General features: G+C 60.0%; 2 protein-coding genes across 4 annotated transcripts; both read right to left on the reverse strand.

Annotated features, from left to right (window-relative positions):
* Window positions 1–438: 438 nt before the first annotated feature.
* Window positions 439–3,941, reverse strand: SMIM41 (small integral membrane protein 41). 2 transcript variants are annotated; one of them, XR_009246760.1, is made up of 2 exons: window positions 2,765–3,941; window positions 439–802 (listed from the first exon to the last, which is right to left on the reverse strand). XR_009246760.1 is itself a non-coding variant. In XM_058673709.1 (2 exons), exons 1-2 carry the CDS (start codon window positions 3,149–3,151, stop codon window positions 723–725), a joined length of 309 nt encoding a protein of 102 aa, XP_058529692.1. In that variant the 5' UTR covers window positions 3,152–3,941; the 3' UTR covers window positions 439–722. The 2 variants fall into 2 exon arrangements, 1 of the variants encoding a protein (XP_058529692.1); XM_058673709.1 differs by having other exon boundaries at window positions 2,923–3,941.
* A 285-nt stretch (window positions 3,942–4,226) lies between these two features.
* Window positions 4,227–10,364, reverse strand: ATG101 (autophagy related 101). Of its 2 annotated transcripts, none has more exons than XM_058673707.1 (3): window positions 10,215–10,364; window positions 7,428–7,721; window positions 4,227–4,852 (listed from the first exon to the last, which is right to left on the reverse strand). In XM_058673707.1, exons 2-3 carry the CDS (start codon window positions 7,677–7,679, stop codon window positions 4,448–4,450), a joined length of 657 nt encoding a protein of 218 aa, XP_058529690.1. In that variant the 5' UTR covers window positions 7,680–7,721; window positions 10,215–10,364; the 3' UTR covers window positions 4,227–4,447. The 2 variants fall into 2 exon arrangements, with proteins under 2 accessions (XP_058529690.1, XP_058529691.1); XM_058673708.1 differs by lacking the exon at window positions 10,215–10,364 and adding an exon at window positions 9,890–10,000.
* Window positions 10,365–17,843: the final 7,479 nt, after the last annotated feature.

Consider the following 17,843-nt stretch of genomic DNA (forward strand, 5'->3'; position numbering starts at 1 on the left):
CGCTGCTCTTTCAGTACCTGCTAGAAACAGATCGACTGCAGGGGGAAGGAGTCCCTGCTTCCAAGCACAGACCATAAGAATGCAGAAAGCGGGCCCGGCGGCGTGGTCTAGCGGCTAAAGTCCTCGCCTTGAAAGCCCCGGGATCCCATATGGGCGCCGGTTCTAATCCCGGCAGCTCCACTTCCCATCCAGCTCCCTGCTTGTGGCCTGGGAAAGCAGTTGAGGACGGCCCAATGCTTTGGGACACTGCACCCGCGTGGGAGACCCGGAAGAGGTTCCAGGTTCCCGGCTTCGGATCGGCGCGCATCGGCCCGTTGCGACTCACTTGGGGAGTGAATCATCGGACGGAAGATCTTCCTCTCTGTCTCTCCTCCTCTGTGTATATCTGGCTGTAATAAAATGAATAAATCTTTAAAAAAAAAAAAAAAAAAGAATGCAGAAAGCAATGGGGCACTGTTGGGTGCTGGGGTCTCCCAGCCCTCGCTAGGACAGGCCACGGACCCCTCAGACCATGGCCGTGCCTGCACTTTCCAAGACCCAGTGACAGAAGCTACGTGGCAAGCCTAGGGGCATCGAGTGCCCAGGTCCCGCAGCAGCCCTCCAGGGCAGCTGGGTAGCTGGGCCGGTTTAATCCTCATTGGAACGTGGCCCACTTGCACCCATTGCCGCGAGCTTCTCAGGAGCTGGTCAGCTGCAGCACGCAGTCTCAGGTGGAGGTCTCGTCACGGTCTGGCCTGTTGGCTGCAGCATGCATGCAGCAAAGTGTGCGATGTCCGGCGGCAGACCACACAGGGCTCAGAACCTGTAAGAGAGCCATCCCCTGGTTAAGGCACGTGCCCAACCTTGCCCTAGAACACTCAGGCCACCCCCCAGCTGGAACCTCAGCGAGATGACTGCAGTGCCCACCCCCCAGTCTTCTGCCAGCCTTAACCAGGCCAACAGGCCCATGGCAAATGCCTTGGCATCTTCCCCAAGGGGACACGCAGGTCCCCAAGCTCCAAGAGAGCAAGGCAGAAGTGGGATGGAGGAAGGCTTTGCCCAAGCCCCTCATCTTTATCCTTACCCCCTCCCCTGCCCAGTCCTGCTGTGTACCATCACTCTTATGCCCCTGTCACCTCCTGACCCTGAACCTGAACCCAAAGGACAAAGCACAGGTCAAATCTGACCTTTCCACTCTGACCGCTTGGGTCTCCGCTCTTCAGGCTGACCTCAGAGCCCCTCCCCACGTCAGGGTGAGCCAGGGCAAGCTGAGGCCAGGAGGTGGGCAGCTGCTGCCTGGGCACCAGGACTTCCCAGCAGTGAGAGAGCCAGGGGACAGGCCCACTGGGAAATGGATACAGCAGGGGATGGCAACACAGAGCTGTGTGTGAAAGCCCACTCCTTTGGTGAGAAATCGATTATGCCTCCCATCAGGGGCTCAGAGAACCATGGGAAGGCTGGCGGAAGGGGACAAGACAGGAGGGGGAATGACACTCCCCCTCCCCAGGGCTTCAGACCTGCTCTGGGGAGTTCTGACCTCCTCTTGTGAAGTGAGGGAGGGGCTTCCCAGAGACCCAGGAGGCCCTCTCCCCCTATTGGGGAGGTGTGGTCAAGGGAGTGACAGGCTGTGAGAACCTGGGCATGACAGAGTCGCAAGGAGCCAGCCATCTGTTGGGAACCTCTCCTGGAAGCCCTGGGGCTGGGACTTGGCGGGTCAGCATCTATCCACACTCGTGTCACTGCCCCACTGCGCCAGCCTCTCCACTAGGCACCAAAGTGCCCAGGTGAGAGGTGGTGGAGCAGCAGCGAGGCCAGGGTGGCTGCTGGGATTAATGCCAGGCCCCTGGGCTGCTCAGCAGGAGGGCAGACTATTGGCAGCTTAAGAGTTAGCTAAACTGCACCTGCCTGCCCTGCCCCTGGGCCTTCCCAGACACACACACACATACACGCTGGAGACCCCACCCCAGCACTGGGCCTCAGGAAGACCCCTACCCCAAAAGTTCCCAGTAACACAGTTGAACAAAGGTGATTTCCCCAGCCCAGCCAGTGACTCCCTCTCTGTCAGGGGTGGCCTTGGCCTCCAGTTACCTTGTCCCATGGGCCACCCAGGCCCTTCCCTCCAGATGGCTCCTATCCTTGGAGAGACACAGGCAGGAGACCCAGACAGAGCCCCTGCCTGCAGCTGGGAAGGCTCAGCCCCACTTCCGGGGAAGAGCTGTGCTCTGGAGGCCCCCCAGCTGCTGGGAGCCTGGCCAGGGGACCGCCTTCCCTACCCCACCCCCAGCACACACAGACACACAAAGTCCTGGCTGGGCCCCCTCCAAGGGGCAGGGACCTGAGCACACCTCCCCATCCCCCACACACTCCCACCCCAGCCTCAGAGCAGGTTCAAAAGAGAGCCTGTGCAGACCAAGGCAGAGGTCAAGGGGTGGAGAGGAAGCTGGTGGGAGTTGGCTGTAAGTCCCAGGGGACACAGATTTAACTCGCACTGTGGCTGTCCCGACCCCCCAGACACCTCTGCCCAGCAACATCATCTGTTGTTAATATATGGAGGGACCCTTGAGAACAGAAGGGGTTTGGAAAGGGAGAGAAGGGGCCCTCCCTCCCCAGAACCCAGCACAGCGGCCCAGCCTGGCTCCAGGGCTCACACAGCTGTGGACCCAGACCAAACAGGAGCGGAGTCCCCAAGGCAAAGCTCCGGCCCTGGCTGCCCCAGAGGCCTCCCCAAAGGGGGGCGTGGTGGGGACCCTGCGCTCCTCCACGCCGCACCCCCTAGCCTTTTCACCTGTGTTTGCTCAGGTCACGAATCTCCCTTCTCTGCCGAGGCCATCGGTGCAGGGCCCTGGCTTCGGGCCGCCTGGAAGCTGCCACCGCCCAGGGCAGCACAGCCGGGCACCTAGGAGGAATTGTCGCCCACGCTGGTGTCACTGGGCTGGGACTCACGGGAGGCACGCTGCTCCTGGGCCAGCAGTGTGGCAAGGCCCTGCGCACGCAGGAGAAGGCTGCCACCCAGGAACAGGACCCCGCAGAGCACCAGCAGCGACAGCACGCCCAGCACAGCCACCTGCAGCGTGCGAGGCCCCTCGGGAAGCTCCGGAGGTGGCGCCCCCGACTGGTTGCAGCAGGTCAGCCAGGAGGCCGGGACCGCGTTGCCCACCTGCGAGCCGTTCATACTCTGCCGCAGCTGCCCAGATGTGAGCTAGAGGCCACCAGCTGTGCAGAGCCTGGGGGGCTGGCCGACTGGCGGCAGTGGAGGAGGACACAAGGGGCGGATCCCTGAAGCCATGGGCTCCCAGCCCCCCTTGCACAGTGCCCTTTTCAGACAAAAGGGTTCCGCCAGCGTGGACTGGCCATGGCCCCTTCAACAGGCTAGCTGGACCTGCCTAGGACTTCACAGGACCACTTGGCAGATCCAGCCAGGCCAACCTAGGGCTCTCCCTGGCCACGGCCACACAGGTAGCACCTCCTCCCCGGGGCTGGGAGGGGGCAGAATCCCTAAGCCCTGCCCTGTGCCTCCCTTTCTTAGGCCCCCATGAGCCTGCAGTCATATTTACAGGCCAGTAAGATTCTACAGATCAGGGTGATGAACACCCCCCAACCCTGAATAAGCTGGTCACCCACTCACAGGAACCACAATGCTAAAGGGGAGGGCATGTCACTGCTGCCCCGTCCACCCAGTTCTCCATCCCAAGGCCTCCCAGGGGACTGCTGGGACACTACAGAAACTGCAGATGTGACCCCAGGGCCATGGGCAGCTTGTCAACGTCCTCCATCCCACGCCCCCTTGGAGCTCCCCTCCACACACTTCCTCCGTCCATCCAGAAGTGATCAAAAAAGGGTCAAAAAGCATTGTAGTGTATGGAATAAATCCACACAGGCCCAGTGTGTGAGGGAGGAAGGGTCAGTCTGCCCGGGTTAACTCGGCAGAGCAAGGCCCTCTCGAGCAGTGAGGACCAGCCTAAACCAGGACGCAGTGCCACGGGTGGCAGGCAGCCCAAGTGGCCAAGCTCTCTAGAGGGGAGCAGCCCGCCTCCTGCACGCTGTGCCTTCCCTCTGGGAGGGGATGAGAAAGCAGGCACACAAGCAACACGCGGGACCCAAGACTACTCATGGCCTGGCCCACGTGGGACCTGGGTGGGCAACACCTGGGTGTGGAGAGGTCGGTTTTCATGCACCCCTCTCCTCACAGGAACACTCACAGGACCAAAATCTGAGGACAGATACAGTCCTGGAGAGAAGGCACAACCCAAAGTCACACTCACAACTTTATTTACCAGTGCCGCGGTGCTCTTCCACACAGGGAAGGTGGAGGGGCCTGCCCGGGCTGCGGGGCCAGGGCGGCAGGCAGGCCCGGACCGGCCGTGGCAGCAGCAGAGGCTGCCAACTGCCCATCGAGAGGGCACACAGGTCCCAGAGCCTCAGGAGCTCCCAGTCCAGTCCCGAGGAGCTCCGCTGGTCCCAGGGGGGCCTAGAGGGCGAGTGTGTCCTTGATGAGCCTGCGCATGGTGGTGGTGACCGAGCTGCCCAGCGCATCAGTGATCTGGAAGGAGATCTTGTAGAGGTAGGGCTGCACGTCCCGCAGGCCCGTGTCGAACACGTTGTCCACCTCCGACTGCGTGGGCATCTTGGGCAGGTACTCGTGCCGGTTCATCACCTCCACAATGTTGGTGAGCTTCTCGCACAGCTTCTCGCCCACCTTCTCGCGGCAGATCTGCCGCTCCTGCTCCGTGGCCAGCGCCACCACGTGCACCTTGACCGTCCACACCTCCCACGGGATGCACTCGTCCGAGAAAGGCCAGCGGGACTTCTTCTTCTGGTAGAACTCCAGAGATATCTGTCCCAGCCCGTCCCCGCCGGAGTTGCGCAGGGCTTCCTGGGGAAGACAGGGGCAAGTGGAGGAGCAGGCCCATGCCCCGGAACTGCTGCTGCCAGCCACCCCGTACGTGCTCCCAGCTCCACCCAGAGGGGCAAGGGTTTGTCTGCAGTGATGAGCAGACTGCCAGCAAATCTGCAAACCCCAGCTGCTAACCCACCCAGCCTTGTTAAGAACTACCATTACAGGGGCCACCTCCTGCGGTGCCAGCATCCCACAGTGTGCCATTTTGAATCCTGGCTGCTCCACTTCCAAGCCAGCTTCCTGTTAAAGCCGCTGGGAATGCAGCAGCAGATGGCCCAAGCGCTCAGGGTCCTGCCAACCAGATGGAAGATCTGGCCCCGATGCTGTGGCCGCTTTGAGAGTGAACCAGCAGGTGGGAAACTTTCTCCTTCAGCCTCCCCCTCTGCTACTCTTTCAAATGAATACATTAAAAAGAGAGGGAGAGAGAGAGAGAGAGAGAGAGAGAGAGAGAGAGAGCGCGAGAGCGCTCTCATCTGCTGGTTTACTCACCACAACCCCTAGGATTGTGACAGGCTAAAGGGTCTCCCACATGGGTGCAGGGGCCAAGCACTTGGGCCATTCTCTGCTGCTTTTCCAGGAGCATGAGCAGGGAGCTGGTTTGAAGTGGAGCACCTGAGCCTTGATCAGCGCCCCTATAGGATGCCCACATCACATGTGGCGGCTTTTCTAACTACACCACCATGCCAGCCCCCGTGGTCTTTGTAAAAAGCCAGGTGGCAGAACCATAAAACCCAGTGAACTTCTGGTTTATGAGGAAGGGAACCAAGGGACAGACTGGGGAAGGTGGGGCAGGGGGCAGGCCAGAGCCGCCACTTCTCTGAGAAGCAGATAGGATGCTCTTGTCCAGCACTTGCGCTTACCCCCTAAGGGAGCAGGTGGTCCTCATCTCTCCTCCCTGAACAGCAGGAGCTCCGAGGCACCTTTCTGAACTCACACCAACACGGAAGAGCTTTGGTGGTCTCCCTCAAATCCTAAACCACCTATTGGGAAACAGGCTCCCCTTGGAGGACAGAGCAAGGGCACGTGACCCTGGCTGAGCACTGACAACAGCAGAGGCTTCGGCAGTGCTGCCTCTCTGGCAGATGCCACTCCAAGCACCAGACACAGCTTACCATATGCACTGCTGGCAAAGCTCTGGGAGGCAGGTTCAAGGTCACTCCACTTGCATATCCAGGAAATCGAGGCTCCCAAGAAGCGAGCCCCTTGCCCAGGGTCACCTATGTGCTAAGTGCCAGAGCCTGCCTTGTTGCCGCAAGGATATAAGGGCGTATGGCTTTCTGAAGGCTATGGCCTGGGAGGCCCCAACTGCTATCAGGCCACCCCATGCCACCAGCACTCAGTGCCTGGCCCTCCCGCCTGACACCACGCTACCACTCCCTGCTGCCAGCACTCGGTGCTTGGCCCTCCCGCCTGACACCACTCAGTGCCTGGCCCAGTGTGTGTGAAAAGCGAGGCAGACAAGAGCCCCTGCACAGGCACTGTGGTACAGTGGGCAGAGCTGCTGCTGGGGGCACTCCATCCCATGTGGGAGTGCTGCTCTAAGTCCTGCCAGCTCCACTTCTGACCCAGCTTCCTGTCACTGCATCCCAGGAGGCAACGCAAGAGATTCAAGTGTCAGGGCCCGCACCATCCACATGGGAGACTCAGATGGAGTTCTGGGTTCCTCGCCTGGACCAGTCCTGGTTGTTCCATCATTTGGGAAGTGAACTAGCAAATTAAAGATAACTTTCTGTCACTCTGTTTTCCTAGCAGACAAAAATAAATAAACTTGTAAAAAGAAAAAAAAAAAAAAAGGTTTGTCACTTTAAAATTGAAAAAACATCCATGGGTGGGAGTAGAGAGGATTTTGGCCTACTGGTTAATACCACTGGGGTGCCTGCATCCATCAGAGAACCTAGGTTCAAGTCCCATCTGCTCTCCCATCCCAGCTTCCTTCTAATGCAACGGCTGGCAGGCAGCAGCTGAGGGCCCAAGGGCGAGGCCTGGATGGGGCTCTCAGCACCCGGCTGTGGCCCCGCACAGCCCCCGCCACTGTAGAAACTGGAGGAGCAAGTCAGTGGATCGGAGCACTCTCACGGGCACTCTCTGCAAACTTGTTAAGATATATATATATATATATATGTGTGTGTGTGTGTGTGTGTGTGTGTATATACACACACACACACAAAAATTCACCTACTAAAAGCACAACACTACCATCGCTAAGTGACAAGGACACTAACACACACCCACTTCCATTTTGGCACATGAACACATTAGCAGTGTAGCAGGACCCTCTCAAGCATGCATGCGCCACCACGGACCACAGGCACAGCACCCCCACCCATGGTGCCACCTGGTCACCATCCTGGGAAGAACTAGGAAAAGCCGGAGTGGAGGAGGTGTCCGTGGAGAGAGCCAGGAGCCAGAGGGCGTGCCAGCCAAGACTCCGCAGACAGCGCAACACACCTGCTCCCCTCCCCTACACACACACAGGGGAGGCGAGCCCACCAGCCAGCAGGGGCACAGGGGCACACAAGGGCTGTCCGCCATGGGCCTGGCGGGCTCCTACCTTGAACTCCCCGACCACCTTGCGCAGGGCCCGGTCTAGCTCGTCCGAGGAGACACGCACGTAGGTGAAGTCAATGAAGTCACAGTCGACGTCCTGGGTGCCCACGGTGCCGATGGAGTAAGTGCCCTCCTTCTTGTAGTGGAACTTGCCTGTGCTGCGATGGAGCAGCACCGTGTGCAGCACAGCCAGCATGGCCTCCTCCACCTGCCGGCCCTCCACCGTCACCTCCAGCACCTCCGAGCGACAGTTCATCCTGCAGCTGGCGACGACGGCCCACGCCCAGGCTGGGCTGACCTGTGAGAGGAGCAGGTAAGAAGGCTGGGAGTGGGCCCGGCGGCGTGGCCTAGCAGCTAAAGTCCTCGCCTTGAACGCCCAAGGATCCCATATGGGCACCGGTTCTTATCCTGGCAGCTCCACTTCCCATCCAGCTCCCTGCTTGTGGCCTGGGAAAGCAGTCCAGGACGGCCCAAGGCTTTGGGACCCTGCACCCGCGTGGGAGACCTGGAGGAGGTTCCGGGTTCCCGGCTTCGGATTGGCGCGCACCAGCCGTTGCGGCTCACTTGGGGAGTGAATCATCAGACGGAGGGTCTTTCTCTCTGTCTCTCCTCCTCTCTGTATATCTGACTTTACAATAAACTGAATAAATCTTTTAAAAAAAAGAAGGCTGGGAGCACCCTGCCAGCTTTGCCCTCTGACACTCAGTCTCAGATCCTAGGCTGGGGGCTCAAGGTCCAGGACCCTGCGACAGCCGTGAAATCCCCAGCCCCTGGGCTAGGCGGCATGGCCTAGTGGTTAAGGTCCTTGCCTTGATCCCATATGGCCGCTGGTTCTAATCCCGGCAGCTCCACTTCCTCTCTATCTCTCCTCCTCTCAGTATATCTGACTTTGTAATAAAAATAAAAACAAATCTTAAAAAAAAAAAGAAATCCCCAGCCCCAGTAGAGCCCACACCTTGCACAGGGGGCAGCTTCAAACCAAGGACTCCCTGTGAGGCCAGCGCGGCCCCCACCCGAGAAGCTCACAGAACCAGAGCAGAGCCAGGCAGGGCTAAGGAGGGCAATTCCCGGGCCCCTGGATGTCGGCGGGGAGGGAGACGGGCCAGCAAAGGGCGCACACCATCCGCGTGGGGATGAAAGCCACACACTCCCTGTGGCTGGAGGGTACAGGGCTGCACTTTGCGAAGCCGCTGCAAGCCTCGAAGGCTGAGCATTCTTAAATCCGACTCTCACACACACACACTGCCCCGCAACTCAAGCACCAACACCCCCGCACCCCCAATCTCTAGAGGAAGAACGTGCAGGTTGAGGCACAGGCTGGGCAGCGAGGCCAGGCCCGGGCCCCTACAGCAACAGCAGCAGCACCACCACGGTGCGACATAAGATGAAATGCAGAGCCAGGAGTTGGGGTGGAGGCGGTGTGTCCTGTCCAATAATTTTCTTTTAAGAGGAGGAGAGACAGAGGAATACCCTCCATCCGATGATTCACTTCCCAAGTGACTGCAACAGCCAGTGCTGCGCCAATCCGAAGCCAGGAGCCAGGAGTTTCTTCCAGGTCTCCCACGCGGGTACAGGAACCCAAGGCTTTGGGCCGTCCTTGACTGCTTTCCTAGGCCACAAGCAGGGAGCTGCATGGGAACTGGAACTGCCAGGACTAGAACCGGAGCCCACATGGGATCATGGCACGTTCAAAGCAAGGACTTTAAACGCTACGCTATCGCACCAGGCCCGAACGTCCAATAACCTTGCCTCTCAATCTCAGCTTGTTTACACCTGGCGTGACCCCAAGCAAACCTGCAACCACTGCCTCCACGCCCGACCTCAGCCACTCCTCGCCTCGGGACAGAAGCCATTGCAGTCTCAGCCCCTCCTTATCTGAGCTCCTCTCTAAGCTCATCTATTTCCCCTCCTGGCCATCAGCTCAGACCCAGCAGTGCTGCAGAACAGTGACAGGATCTAGGCTTCTCTCTCCCCAGGGGCACACAGTCCGTGCAGGGCAGGACCTACACCCCTCCCATCACTACCAACGCAAGCCCAGCACCCAGCATGGGGGAGACGGGGGTGGGGGATACTGCTGCCAGCCTCCTCACCCAGGGGCGCGGTGCGGTTCCAGAGAGGTCACCCTTTTCCACCCTGAAACTCCAGCCCAAACTTTCCCACCTAGGGGGACACGCGGCTCTGGCCCCCAGCTCGCGGACCCACACCCCACTTCCTCACCCTGCGCCCCTAAGCTCGCACATTGCCGCTCCTTCCCACAGCGGCCCCATCCGCGGGCCGGACCCCATTACCCCTACCAGGGGTCAGCGGACAGTTCCTCGACCTCTCGTGCCCCCCGTGCGCGCGTGGGCTGAGACGCCGCTCGGCCAGCCCTTCCTCCCGCCCAGCGCCCCCGGAAGACCCGGCTCCCAAGCTGCGCGCCCGGAGACCCCGGCCCCGGTCCCGACCCTCACACCGCCGCCCGCGAACCTCTGCACGTCCGGGAGCCAAGATGCCTCCGACGCTTCGAGAACGACGCCCCGCGCCCAGCCGGATCAGACGCAGAGGTCGGCGGGCACTCCCCGGGGAGGGCGGCCGAGGACCCCCGAGGCCACCGGCGGCCCCGCAGCCCTTCTGACAGCCGGAGGACCCAGCGGCGCGCTCACCGCCCGGCCCCCGAGCCCCGCGGCCGGAAGCCCTCCCGCCCCCAGGGCCCGGGACGCTTCCATCTGCGCCGCGGCTTCCGGCGGGGGGGGCGGCGGCCCGGTCGGCGAGCCGCGGCTCGGCGTGGCGCCCGCGTCTGCCGGACTGTCACCTGCGAGCACAGACGTGGTTCTGTATTCCTCCGCAACTCGAACGCCTTCTTCTTGGTTATCTCTAGACCTTAAAATGTCACGAGGACGCTGTTTTCTCCCCCCACCTCGTTTGGACCAATCCGTTCGCCCTCACCACCGAGAATGTTGTAGTTGGTTTGTTGTTTTTCCCGGCTGGAACGACGCATTTCCGCCATAGAGACGGGCGGGAAGGAGCGGCCGGAAACGCTCGGCGCTGCCTCTGCAGGTGAAGAGGAGTCAAGGCGGCGAGCCGGGCCCGGGGGGACGGAGACCCGGGGGGACCGAGACCCGGGGAGACGGAGGCCCGGAGGAACCGAGGCCCGGGGAGACGGAGGCCGGGGGAACCGAGTCCCTGGGTGACCGAGACCCGGGGGGATGGAGACCCGGGTCCCCGGCCCGGCTGAGACCGAGAAGGGGGCGCTGATGGCGCCAGCTCAGGAACACGCAGTCGGGGGGCAAGGTTGCATGTGCTGCGTGATGTCGCCGGAGTGGACGGCCACCCTGAAGCGTGTGTGTGTGTGTGTGTAGGGGGTGGGAGCGGGGAGGGAAAGAGGGGTCTTCACATCGTCCGCGTTTGACTTGCGGCTGTGGAGACAGCAAGCAGCTGTGAGGGATCCCAGACGATGACTCCTGCGGGGACCTTGGGGAGGCCGTGGGTTCGAGTCCCAGCCCCGCTGCCCGCCGCTTCCTGTTCATGCGCCAGCTCGGGAGGAGGCAGCAGGTGGTGACTCAAGTGCCCCGGCCTCTGCCCTCCTGCGGGAGACCCGGGTGGAGTCCCCCCACTCGCAGCTTCAGTCTGGTGCGTCCCGGCTGCTGAGCCAGCAGGTGGGAGCCCACCCTCTGTGACCTGTGAGGTGTTAGGACTAGCCCCTGGGTGACTCGGGGAACACCTGAGGTCCACAGGAAGATGGCAAGCCACGGGCGCCGAGCTGTCCATTGGCAATGCCAACCTCCAGCAGGGGGCACCTACGAGCCGTGTACTTGGGGATTAACAAGCTGGTTTTTCCCAACACAGGCTTTATCTCCCAGACCAGTAACAGATAACATTTGTGGAATGCGGTGGTTTTTTTTTGAATGCGTTTTTAAGGAGCTTAAAAAAAAAAAAAAAAAAAAAAAAAAAGACTTGTTTCCTGGGCAGGAATGGTTCAATTGGCTAAGCCTTCCACTGCAAGCGCCGGGATCCCATATGGTCTCTGATGTGTGTCCCAGCTCTTTCATCTCCCGTCCAGCTCCCTGCTTGTAGTCTGAAAACAGTCGAGGACGGCCCAAAGCCTTGGGACCCTGCACCTGCATGGGACCTGGAGGAAGCTCCTGGCTCCTGGCTTTGGATCGACAACTCCAGCCATTTGGGGAGTGAACAGCAAATGGAAGATCTTTCTCTGTCTCTCCTTCACTCCATAGAGAGTGCCTTTCCAATAAAAATAATTTTTTTTTTTAAGATTTATTATTTGAAAGGCAGAAAGTGGCAGAGATGGAGACCTTCTCTCACTGTTTGATCTGTGTCAGCCATACCTGGGGCCAGGCCAAACCCATTTGGTGGCAGGGACCCCAAAGTCTTCCACTGCCTTCCTAGCCCAAACAGGATGCCCAGGGGAGCAGGTGGCAGTTTGGTGCAAGTCAGCTTTATGAAGTGGTTAAGAAATTGACACTTGGGAGAGATGAGGCAACTTGCCCAAGGTCATAAGTTGGGCTTTAAATCTAGAACTGCACAGCGACGATGGCCCATACAAGAGCCCTTCTCCAGGGCTCCGCAGCCACCCTCCCTCAGGCATTGCCACCTGCAGCACACGGGGGTCCCAGGGTTGGCATCTGCCTCCTACTAAGGCTGTGTGAAACTATTGAATTCAGAGTTCAGAACAAATGGTTGGTTGGTTACATCTTGAGATGGGGCCTGTAGTTGGCCCCCCCAAGTGCAGAACCAGCTGACTCCAGCACATCCCCCCCCCCCGACACACCAAGGTGCACAAGCCCCTCCCCTGGCTGCTCTCTACCCTTAATACGTTCCCTGCCCACCCGGGGGCTCTGCTGTTGTTCAGCACTTGCCTGTCCCAGGCCTGGGCACCTCTCCCAGTGAAGAGGTGGGAGGGCAGGGAGAAGCCTGCCTGCCCCACAGGCCAGCAACCTGTGCTGGAGCCTGTGCAGGAGGAGGGAGAGGAGCTGAAGGCCCAGCCATGCAGACAAGCAAAACTGAGGCACCATGACAGTGGCTCACTGTGATGGGTCATGCTATGTGTCCACTTGGTCAGGGCAGAGAATATCCAGACATGGGGTGTTACTGGGCATCTAACGTGGCCAACTAAGGGAGGCAGGTGGCCCTTAATGCTTCACCAGGGGCAGGCTGACCCAGCATCGGGCACATGGGGGACTCCTTCTGCCCCACTGCCTAATAGTGTGGCCATGGCAGCGCCATCAGCTCACCTGGGCGTCCAGTTTGCTGACAGCAGGGGACTTGTCCGAGCTACTCCCTCCTCTTGCACCTGTAGCCTTGGCATCACTCTTGTGCCTGCTCCCCTCCTCCCTGAATTCTTCTAGACCAGCTGCATGGCAACTCTGAACCTGGGTTGCCCTCCCAACAGCAGTCCTGCCCCTCCCCCGATGTCTCGGACGTAATGTCGTGTTCATGCCACACGTGTGGTACCTCAGCAATACGCAGGGGGACAAGGCACAGATCCAGCCCCTCTGAGAGCTCAGAGGTTTCCAGAGACGGACCAGAGAAGCCCGGCAGCTGTGGGATTGGCTGCAGGCTTTATGGGAGGACTAGAGGAGACCACGATGAAAGTGACCACTGTTGTCTCAGAGAGATGCTGGTGGCCTTGAATAGAAAGGGATACACTGGTGGGTGAAGAGGTGTCCCGAGGCTCCCACCCTCAACAAGCTAGGAAGTGCTTGGGCACCACAGAGAATGCATGCGGCTGCAGAGAACTCAGACAGCAGCCCAGGAGATGGGCAAGGAAGGGCTGGTTCCAGGAGACAATAGGATAATTCCAGGGAGATTTTTCTGGAGGATGGAAGGGAGTACAGGGACAATCTCAGTCAGGGCTGCAGCTGGAAAACTGGGTTCCACAGCAAGAGAGGCAAGGACAGTGTCTGGCTGACTCCTCAGCCAGAGCCCAGGGCCACAGCCAGCTGGGCACACGGGCCCAACAGTGCAAGGCCCGTTGGCAGGACCTTGAAGGCCAGCCCAAGACCTTGGGAGGGGGCAGCTGGTCCTGCCCAGTCAGTGTGGCCTTGGACGGCCCCACCCCATCCTGGTGTGCGCCTGAGAAAGAGAAAGCTGAGCCCCAGAGCTGGCCTCACAGGCCACCCCAGCCGCTCCAGGGCTGACCCGGATGGCGTCACAGGGAGTGACTCAAGCCCCAGCAACAACAATGAGCGGGCCTGACGTCAGGCTAAGGGCTCCTGACGGTGGCCAGGCCAGCTGCAAGAGCCAGCGCTGGTGTGTCCACAGCCCGGGCCAGGCCATGCGTGGGGGCGAGAAGGAGCAGTTGTCCCCTTCTGACTTCTGCGCCCTGGGACCCCGGACAGGGCCTCCCTCAGCCTCTCCTTCTGCAATGTCATTCCTGGTCGGTCCCCAGCCTCCACAACAGAGAAAATGGCTGGGCGCCTTCTGACAGTGGCAGAAGGCATGAGACTGAGTTGCCTACTGGCCGCTTCAGGAGCAGCGTGTCCAGATGAGCATCCGGGACACTCTGCCTCAGCGTCAGGGTCGAGGCCCATGTGTGTATTCAGCCAAGTCAGGGGGCAGGGGGTGCTTTCTTACTATGTATCAGTCCCTTGTCCTGTCCCTCTCTGGGGACGGGTGATTGATCTTGCATGGGGCAAGGGCTACTCATTCACCCCTCGGGAGTTAGTTCTCTGTCCCAGTCGTTTGGCAGGTGGAGGCATCTCTCTCTCTTTCCTGGAGGTAGGCCAGTGACTGGGAGCCCCCCGGGAGGAGGCTTGGCTGCTTGCTTGGCCCACTGTGGCAGAACTCCCTCTGATGTGCCCAGCCTAGAGGGCACTGATTGTCAGCACCCTGCCGGCCTGGCTGGCAGCTGGGCACTGCTCCCTGCTAACACAGCATGTACCAGTATAGGCACCCCACCCCCTCTGCCCGCGCTCCCCTCCCCGGCCCAGCTGCCACCCCCAGGCCCTGTGGCCTGATTTATGGTCTTGAGTTGGGGCTGGGCAATGCCAGTGCTGCCTGGGTCAGACCTTAAGGAGACCTCAGGTGCCCCCCACCCAACCTGGCAGGTCGGAGCCCAGCAGGAGGCGAGGCAGAGCCAGGATGGAAGGGATGGACAGGGTAAGGGATAGCAGCTGACTGCTGGGGCTGGCTCGGAGTCTAGCCTGGGACCCCAGGTTGATCCTCCTGCTCCTCAGAAGAAGAACGAGATTGTAGGGCGCAAAGGGGGCTTCTCCCCACTGCCTGGCAATAGCTGCTTGCCATCCCCACCATGGGGGAGCCACAGGCCAGCCTAGACCTTTCCCACGCAAGCTGGGCCCAGGAAAGGCCTGAACAGGAACCGAGCAAGGGCCAGCCAAGAGAGAGGGGATGGAGAGGGGAAGCTGCCTGCTGAGCCATGGGGTCCACACAGCCAGGCCTTCCTAGGACTAGAAGCTGGGTTCATAAACCCTCATCTCTGAACCCCTAGGGGTTCCCCTGCATTTTGACAGCATGGTGGAAGGGCAGGGACACCCAAATATCTGAGCCAAAGCCCTCTCCCACCACCACCAACGACTCTCCTGTAAGAGGCCACAACTGACACAACCACCCCTTGCCGCTGCCCAGCACTCCCGGCAGCCTCCAAGCTGGCCACCGTGAGCCAGGTGCCCTGGACAGAGCAGCCCACGGGCACGACAGTGGGTTTGCCCTTGACCTTCGAAAGCTTGACCTCCACAAGGCTGAGCTTTGCCGATGGCTGTAGCCCTGGTATAGAGTAGCTGCCTCTACCCCAAGCCCCATGGAAGACCACCAGGCACAGACCGCCCAGCCTGATCCCTGACCCCCTAACTTTGGGATGCAGAATGGGCCGGTGTGGGCAGGACAGAGGAGGGCAGGAGGCCGCCTTCCTGGGTCCCTGGGTAAGAACAAACAGCAGAGGCTTTGAGGCCTCGGAAAATCCCGCCCGGGATTCCAGGCCCTGCTGGCGGCTGCGTCATTGCCTTTTGACTATTGTCCCCATCGGAAACGGGGCCCAGCCCCCGGGCCGGCAGGGACAGGGCAGCCATTGTGCGGCCCCATCAGGCTCAGTGGCCCCTTGTTCGCCCTCTGGGGCCCCGAGCAAGACACGGAGGCCAGTTCTTCCAGTTGCTGAGTTGGGAGAAAGTGTTCGGCTGCAGCTGCCAGGCTCCTGGGCGAGACCAGGTGGGGCAGGGCAGGGCTGAAGGCATCAGCTTCCCCCACGCTGCGCCCCAAAGACCAGGAGCCCTGGAAGGGAATGACCAGCAATGGGACTTTGCCTCCCGACCAGTGCCAGGCAGGAGCCCCTTCACCTAAGTCACCTGGCATGCCTTGTTCAGCTGCTTACGGGCCAAGTGGCTTCAGGCAAGTCACTGCCTTTCTCAAACCCATGGCTGGGATTCCCAGGGTGTCCCCACATGGCAGGCGCGTTTGAAACATTTGATATAGACTCAATCACTGAGTGGGCACAGTGGTTTTCCTCCCTTCTAAGATGAACACACAGAATCCAAAAAAGGTTAAGTCACGTGCCTGAAAGTGCACAGCTCACGAGAGTGGAGGCGCAAAGCAACTGCGTGCTGCCCAGCTCCAGAGTACCTGCTCTTCACCCTTCTGCCTTGTTGCCTGCAGACATGGTGGTAGACATCTGGGGCTGGGGTCGCTGGCCTCTCTGGGCAGCTGTGAAGGGCAAGAAATGGCCAATGGCACTGGGAAAGGACCTTGCCCATGGTCACCATGGATGTCACCTTCACTCTGGACCTCAACATCCCTTACCCTCCACATGGTAACTCTGCAGCCGCGCGGCTTGGCCCAGTACTCACACCTGCCTGGGTGTGGCCTCGGTCCACAGGGAGAGAGACCTACAGAGAGGGACATCCTCTAACCATAGGCAGGAGAGCTCCCAGCAAGCTCCACCAGACTCAAGGCCCCACCAAACAGATGGGGGAACCAAGGCTCAGAGAGGAACAGGGGCATGGTGCCAGAGGCGGGCTGGGAAGATGGCTCTGCCAATAACGGGCCCCGTGGCATGCCAGGGTCACATGCCCAGGAGTCTACAGGGGCACGGGCTTGGGAACTCAAAGCACCACCCAGACGAAAGTCACAAAGTCAGGGTCATGGCCTCTCCACTCCAGCCACCCCGGCTTCCTTTAGGATGCCTAGGGCAAATCCATGTTCCTACAACCATGTGAAGGTGTGTTGCTGGCAGGGGTGAGGCAGCAGGCTGTGGCTGGAGCCCTGGGGAAGGCCCCTGCTTCCCCTTCCCAGCCAGCAGAGGGTGCGGGCTCCTAAGTCAGTACCTGGAGCGGCTAGGGCACTGCCTTCAGGACTCTAGCCAGGTCCCCAGGAAGGTGACAGTGGCTGTGGCCAGGCAGGCACTGGGCATGACAATGGTGCCAGACTTCGGGCCCAAGGCTGGGGCCACTTAATACTAATGTCTCGGAGTGTTGGGGAGACCCCGGCTAACATTATGACAAGCATCCGGGTACTTGCTAACAACACAGGTTGTTGGGCCCCAGTGAGTCTGAGCTTCAGGTGATGGAGCCTGGGAGTAGGTGTTTTTGTTTGTTTATTTGTTATTTTAAGGTGTATTTTTCATTGGAAAGGCAGATATACAAAGGAGGAGAGACAAAGATCTTCCATCTGCTGGCTCCCTCTCCAAGAGGCCACAACAGCCGAAGTGGAGCTGAGCCTATCTGAAGCCAGGAGCCAGGAGCTTCTTCCAGGTCTCCCATGCGGGTGCAGGGTCCCAAGGCTTTGGGCCATCCTCGACTGCCTTCCCAGGCCACAAGCAGGGAGCTGGATGGGAAGTGGAGCATCTGGGACATGATCCATCATCCTATGGGATCCTTGGAGATCAGTCTATTAAACCATCATACCCAGCTGACGACTGATGGATGAACCTGGGGGTTACAGGACCTATGTGGGATCACCTGGACAAGTAAGAGCTCTCGGAACAGTCTCTTCCCCTACAGAAAGCTGGGGCAGCAGCTGCCTGGACCCTGTGTCTGGGGCAGTGGGGGTGGGGGGTGAGGAAGAACACTGATAATGGCAATGGGAAAACGGAAACGTGCCTCAGCCCTGCACACACCATTCATCCTGAGCAAAGCTCTTACCGGACCCAGTCTCTTCCTCTTCCTGTTTGACGGAAGTAGAAGCCGAGGCTTAAAAGTTACCAAGTACAGGCGAGTCCTGAAGCCGGCAGGTGGCTGATTCAGCAGCCTCTTGGTTAACCAAGAGCCAGGCCCTCGTCTGTGACCCAGGGGCTCCCTATGTGCTGGAAATGAAGACGAGGCACTCAGCATGCCAGCTCCCTGCACAATGAGTACTCAAGCAGTTGGCGGCATCCAAGATCTGTCCAGGCTCACCTGAGTCTCTCGTGGGGTGATGGGGTTATAGCCGGTGGGAAGAGGGGGGCAGAGGGATGGTTCAGAGGAAAACACAGCCCCAA

Source organism: Ochotona princeps, chromosome 15, assembly GCF_030435755.1.
Source record: "Ochotona princeps isolate mOchPri1 chromosome 15, mOchPri1.hap1, whole genome shotgun sequence".
NCBI classification, from domain to species: domain Eukaryota; kingdom Metazoa; phylum Chordata; class Mammalia; order Lagomorpha; family Ochotonidae; genus Ochotona; species Ochotona princeps.